This window comes from Seriola lalandi, unplaced genomic scaffold, assembly GCF_002814215.2.
Source record: "Seriola lalandi dorsalis isolate HSWRI2012SDOR001 ecotype SW California unplaced genomic scaffold, Sedor1 jcf7180002054866, whole genome shotgun sequence".
Classification (NCBI taxonomy): Eukaryota; Metazoa; Chordata; class Actinopteri; order Carangiformes; family Carangidae; genus Seriola; species Seriola lalandi.
The window spans coordinates 795,551-801,824 of record NW_019525419.1 but is presented as its reverse complement, the minus strand read 5'-3'; the positions used below and the strand labels follow the sequence as shown (position 1 = coordinate 801,824).

The following is a 6,274-nucleotide window of genomic DNA, read 5'->3' as shown; positions in this document are numbered from 1 at the left end:
GGGGGGTAAGGGAGGGAAGCCTGGAAAAGGCAAAGGGAGGCTTTGTAGAAAACTAGCATGCAATGTTCCTCAGATTACTGTCCTTGTGCCTGAGCCAAGAAAAAAATGAGGGAAAACAAGGTGGAAAGTGGGAAAAGCCAGTCTAAATTTATCTGTGAACTTTGTACAGATATCCTCCACTGTTTTGAAGACCCCCCCCTCCCTTTTTTTTTTTAAGACATCCAGCCTCTGTGTGTAAAACAAACATTTGTACATCCCTCAAGAATGAGCAACCTTTCCCCTAGATCTGTCAGGGAGTCAGACATCCCCCCTCCGCATCCTCCCCCTCCACCTCAGTCATCCTCTCCTCTCCTCCCCCATCCTTACACACAAACACACCCTCCCCACCTCCACCTCCTCCTTCTCTCCCATTGTAATGAATAAGAAGTGTGCCAAAGTTCAGGAGAACCCCTGACCCCGAGGTAGACTACAGCCACAACTGGCCACACAGAGTTCATGCCTCTAGAGGAAAAGTAATTACACAAAAAAAAAGAGGTTTTGTGTTTCTGCGATCAGCTGGCATGCTTACATTGAAACAATGACCAGCAAAAAACAGCAAATCAAATCAAAATGAGAAATTACACTTTACTGTATTTTTTTTTTTTTTGTGTATATGTATTAAATAGCATCATGTGATGATGTCATCCACGTTAAAAAAAGGATTACTGCAGCGGTGCTATTAGTCTCGTGCCTCATTAGCCACATGACAGCTTCAATTGGCTCTGGAGTCCCCTGCTTTGTGTTCCTGCCGTCTCAGATGTCCCTTTTCTGCAACAGCCCCCAGCCCTCCTCCCCCCACCACCCTCTGATCACTCCCCTTGCATGCGCCAGCCATGCATCAGCCATGCACTCCTGCATCACAGAGCGGCTGCTGTGCACGTGAGAGAGGTGTGACAAGCCAAGGAGGGAATGGGGAGCCAGAGACAGGGGGGTGGGAGGGGGCTTAGGAATGTAGAGGCTAGTAGTGTGCAGACTGGAGGGCCAAGCAGCCATAAAGAGAGACGTCTGCTTGGGAACTGGGAGAAAGGTCATATTTATAACCGAGAAAGAAATTCTCACTCACTCTCTTCCTTGTTAAGGCTAGGTCAAAGGCTCTATCGGGTACACATACGCATATCTCCAGACTTGCTGATAAACTCACTTGGAGCGATAGTCTTATTTGCAAACACTCTGCTCTCGCAGCGCAGAGGAACCTGTCGCTGAGAGGTTCCCTAACTGTGATTGACCTACTTATCAAAGCTGAATAGTGTAAACAAGCTCCGATTCACAAGTAGCTCTTTCACAAGACACATACGACAGAATCAAATCTAAAAAAGCCTCATATTAGGAAACATGTACAAGAAAAAAGATGATTCGATGACCTAATACACTCTTGCAACATTGGGCAGCGGTCCAGCAAAAAACTCTCAGTTTTACAAACACTGTAACAGTACAAAGTTCAGGAGAGTAAAGCTGAAGAAACACAAATCTGTTAAATATGTCACATATAAATAGCATGGCTTGCAGGTTGGTTCACACTTTGTACACTGTGGGATCTTGCAGTGATACTTTACAGAGCTGTTCCTTTTAACATTGTGTCTTTTTTTTCCCCTCTTTGTTCCTATTGTTAGAGACAGCATCAGACTGCCACGAGCTATTCCTGAGAGGAGAGACCACTAGTGGGGTCTACACCATCCAGCCAGTAAACGCAGAGCCCTTCAAAGTCTTTTGTGAGATGACAGCTGGTAAGTGGAGTTAAACTTCTTGTGTTGTGTTCCAATTCAGTACAGTTTCGCCAACAATTGCCAACTACTCACACAATAAGTCACTAATTTCAAAGAGTAGAATCGCTTGAAGTCTCCAGTCTGGACCAGAAGCGGTTCTTTTGGCCGATAAAACATCTTCTTATCAACCCCTTTCTGTATTTCTCTCCAGATGGTGGATGGACAGTGATCCAAAGGCGCCAAGACGGCTCAGTGGACTTTGACCAGCTGTGGCAAGCCTATGAGAAAGGCTTTGGCAACCTGAATGGTAAATTCCCTTTTGTTTTTGATCTCATTCTCACTAACTCCTGGTTCTAGCTGGCCTGGCCAGGACCAGATTAGTTCGAACAGCATTACAGTATTTACAACCACCATATCAGTGGGCAGGAGACCATGTTATCACAGATAAGCTTGAAAACAGCTGCAGTAGTTTTCTCACCATTTCTCTCCTTTGCTTTGTCTTTGTCTTCTTCTCCAGGAGAGTTCTGGTTGGGTCTAGAAAAAATCCACTCCATTGCCAAATATGGTGGCTACATCCTCAACATCAAGCTCTCCGACTGGGGGGATGACTTGGCATCCGTCCGCTTCCCCTTTCAACTGGGCGGAGAGGAAACCAAGTATTCGCTCCAGATTCAGGAGGTCGGCACTTTCAGCATCTTGGAGAGTTCCCTGGGGACTGACGCCACCTCCAGCCTTCCTTTCTCCACCCGCGACCAAGACAATGACCAGAAAAACGACACCAACTGCGCCAAGCACCTTTCTGGTGAGTTGTAAATGACAATCACAATGATAAATGCCTCTCTTTCCAGGTTGTTACTTGAGTTTAAATGCAGCATCTAACCTGATATGGTCCTTTGTCTTTTACAGGTGGTTGGTGGTTCAGTAACTGCGGTCGCTCCAACCTAAACGGTAGATACTTCCAGAGTCCTCCTCCCAAGCAGCGACACCAGAGGAAACAGGGCATCTTCTGGAAGACCTGGAGAGGCCGCTATTACCCTATGAAGTCCAGCATGATGATGATCGCCCCCGCTGCAATCGAGAACAAGTCCTAAAGAATAGAACGAGACAAAGAGAAAAGGTCAAAAGAAAAGAAGGGGGAAGAAAGAAATACATTTCGGACAATTCTTTCTTTTGCCGGTGCTTGGTTGATGAGGTAGAGGTTTCCATTTCCCTGGTTGTCTCCCTGCAAGGAAGACTTCATACCAGAGTTAAGGCCCTCAAAATAGAAGCAGAACTCACACTAAATGAGTTCCACGTTTCCACTGCTCTGTTCTCTGACAGACGAGCAGATTCCTTCCCTGCACCTAAAGCCACAGTTGGAAAAAGAGACAAAAAAACATGCAGTGGAACATTTTTTGTTTTAGTTTTGTTTCACCATTGCAGTTGATTCTTTTTGTTGGTGTGAGGCAGGGGCCCTATAGTCAGGAGAGCATCACAGAGCGAGTCCAGGCCTGTCTGCTGCCCTGTAAGCCCTAAAGCATTTCCAACAAGTCGAGACTCCTCACCAGACTTGTGGTGTCAACGGTGCATGTGGGTTGTTGTTGAGTTTGAATGTGGGTTTGTAGCGTGTAAACAGCACTGTCAGCTCAAAAAAACACTTAAGAAACTGCTCTTACTTTGTAGGGGATTCATGTTGGAGTGAAATGCAGGCCGATTAAGCGAGCCTTTTAAATCCAATGGTGCGGACCAAATGGTGACTTAGTTAAAACAAAGAACCATTTTCCACATGAACATGAGATCAGTCTTCAAAAGCATTATGTAAAGTTATAAATCACTGTAAACTAGGATTACGATGCAGAAACTGTGTTAAGACTGATGTTGGAAAGGTGTTCATGGGGTACTGAAGATCATTCCAGGCTTTTGTACAATATACAGTATATACTGCCTGCAGTTTTGAATCAAAGTACATACTTCACTGACTTAAATTTTTCTGTGGAGATTTTGATGATGCTCAGTCATATTGACTAGTTTTAAGATGAGAGACATGGTTTTGTACATAGTGTATGAAGGAATGTGGTCAGTCTTTTCAGAAATGTAACTGTTACTGATTTGTCTTGACATTGTCTGTTTTGTCGTGACTTGAGAGTTTGTTATTGTAGATGTTCCCTTTTCTTATTTAAATGATGTAAAGAATCAATATATATATTTCTGGTGCTGCCTGTTTGTAATTTATATTGTCCTTGTTGTGTTTAATAGATGTAAGACAGTTTTTTTTTAAGAGAAAATACCAATCTTTTGGCCAAAATGAGCCAATAAAATTGATTTAAACTAATGTTGATTTTGTCTGTCTATTATTTGCTGCTTAAGGTTTTAATGTACATCCACATAATATAGTCAACAGAACTAAATGAAAAATATTTTACAAAAACAAAAATAATATAATATAAAATATACTGAATGCAAGCTAATAAGTCCAAAATGGCAAAATGTTGCCGTTGCCTGATTTGTTTGCTATTTCTGTTGGAAACATTTCATTGCAAACTATTTTAAGGTTTTACTGGGAGGACATTTTAACTTGTTCATTGTTCGTAGATTTTTCTTTTCAATATCAGAACAATCAAGGTTTCTCTTTGATTTTCATTTATTCCATCAACTCAGAACTGAGAACAGAATTAAATGCCAAACAGCTGAATTTTTAGATATGTAACATAATCCTCTGTATTTAAATGAACACATTAACTTGACCAAACCTGTCTGGATGCATGTTTTTTTCATTTGGAAACTGACTGCAGGTTCAAACACAGAGTAGAGCGAAACCATTTCATTGAGTCACACGTGGCAAAACACTTGTGTCTTAAAGACTTTACCAGCTTAGTCATATTACCTGGAAGCAAACTTCAGTAGCCTCAAGGAGTCAGTTTCAATTTTCATTGCACCACTGCCTGCTTCCTTGTTGGGCTTACTGTTAATGTGCTTCATCCGCAGTGATCCTCCGAGCACTGACAACTGGTTAAGGATCAACCTCTGTAACAGCTGATCTGATGGAGTGTGCTCTCAACTGACCTTCAGGGTATCAAGCGAGTGGAAGTCAATGTCTTGCTAACATGCAACAGGTGATTTCAAACAGAGAAGACAGCACTTGGAAAATGAAAAACATAGATGGTGACTTACTCAACGGACCTCATTACAAAATTGCTCTGTGAATAATAGAACAATTGTCATCACCAGTAGTTCGATTTAAGATGATAAGTTTTACACCATAAGCAGAGACAGATGGAGTACTCAGATCCTTTCCATAACAAAAAACATTAATACCGCACTGTATGAATAACTCACTACAAGTAAAAGTATGTAAGTATAATGAGGACAATACATTAACATATACATAAACATTTTAATGCAGTAAAATGTGAGTGTTGCGCTATTATACATTATATCAATGGGTTATTATTACCGATGTCTTGAGCAGCATTTATGACTTTAGTTGGTTGAAGTGGATCTTTTTTAAACTACTTTATATAAGGCTGCAACTAGTGATTATTTTTAATTAATATGCAGATTTCTTTCTCAATTAACAGATTGCTTGTTTAATTTGTAAAACTTACAATTGTGAGAAATGCCATCACAATTGCTGGAGTGAGGTAAAAGGTGCAATATTTCTCTGTGGAATAGAAGTATAAAAGTGACATGAAAAGAAAAACCTCAAGCAGCAGAAATGTGTACTGAAGTACAGTACTTTGCAGTACCTGAGTAAATGTACTTAGTTACATTCCAATACTGAAGAGGTATCCCACATGTTCCACATTTTACAAAGTTTCATATTTAGGGAAATATGCTTATTTACTTTCTTACCTAGAGTTTTTGTAGCTGGGAACATGGGTATCACTCCTTTATAATTCTAGATTTATATTTTCTTATGCACGCTATTATATGTGTATGCTAACTAAATATGAAGTTACAGCTAGCAGAAGCAGTTACCAGGCAACCAGCTAACTGGGCACTGCTCCCAACCAAGAAATAGTTCGGCCTTAACCCCCGTAAAAACACAAGCAGTTGGTCTAACACTTTGGTTTTTGTACAGATAAAACAAATGAGATAAACCACGTTCATCTGTGAGCTTTAGAGCAACTTGTAGGAAAATTTTGTTACCTTTGGGCAGAGCGAGGCCGGTTAGCTTAGCTTTATGCTATTTTTTTTTAAGATTCCGTTACATAACCTCAAATCAAAGCGGGACTCACCTATGAAGTATGAGCATGAGAACTCCATTTCCAAAAAGGTTACCATGGAAACTGTGCTGCCCACAAAGAAAGGTGCCAGAAGGTCCAACAAGCCTCTGCTGCTTCACTCGTGAAAGATCTGGAGTGCTTGAAAGTCCATGTTGTGCAGGTTTGGTCAGGTGCAGCTCAGAGCAATTAGGAAGACACAATGAGGCTACAATTGAGGTTTTGAGGAAAACACACTTGAGATGAGTGTGGTTCCCAGTAAGATAGCTTGCAATGGACCCTGGAAAACATAAACAGAAAGACACATGCTGTAGCTAATATATACAATCT

At 41.3% G+C, this 6,274-nt stretch overlaps 1 protein-coding gene across 1 annotated transcript in view; it reads left to right on the top strand.

The window, feature by feature from the left end:
- angptl4 (angiopoietin-like 4) overlaps positions 1-4,053 on the top strand; it is a 6,871-nt gene extending 2,818 nt beyond the window's left edge. The window contains exons 4-7 of the mRNA XM_023428100.2: positions 1,650-1,763; positions 1,954-2,049; positions 2,260-2,544; positions 2,649-4,053. Coding sequence (XP_023283868.1) covers positions 1,650-1,763; positions 1,954-2,049; positions 2,260-2,544; positions 2,649-2,833 — 680 coding nt within the window. The 3' untranslated portion in view covers positions 2,834-4,053. The remainder of the gene's footprint in view (positions 1-1,649; positions 1,764-1,953; positions 2,050-2,259; positions 2,545-2,648) is intronic.
- The last annotated feature ends 2,221 nt before the right edge of the window (positions 4,054-6,274 follow it).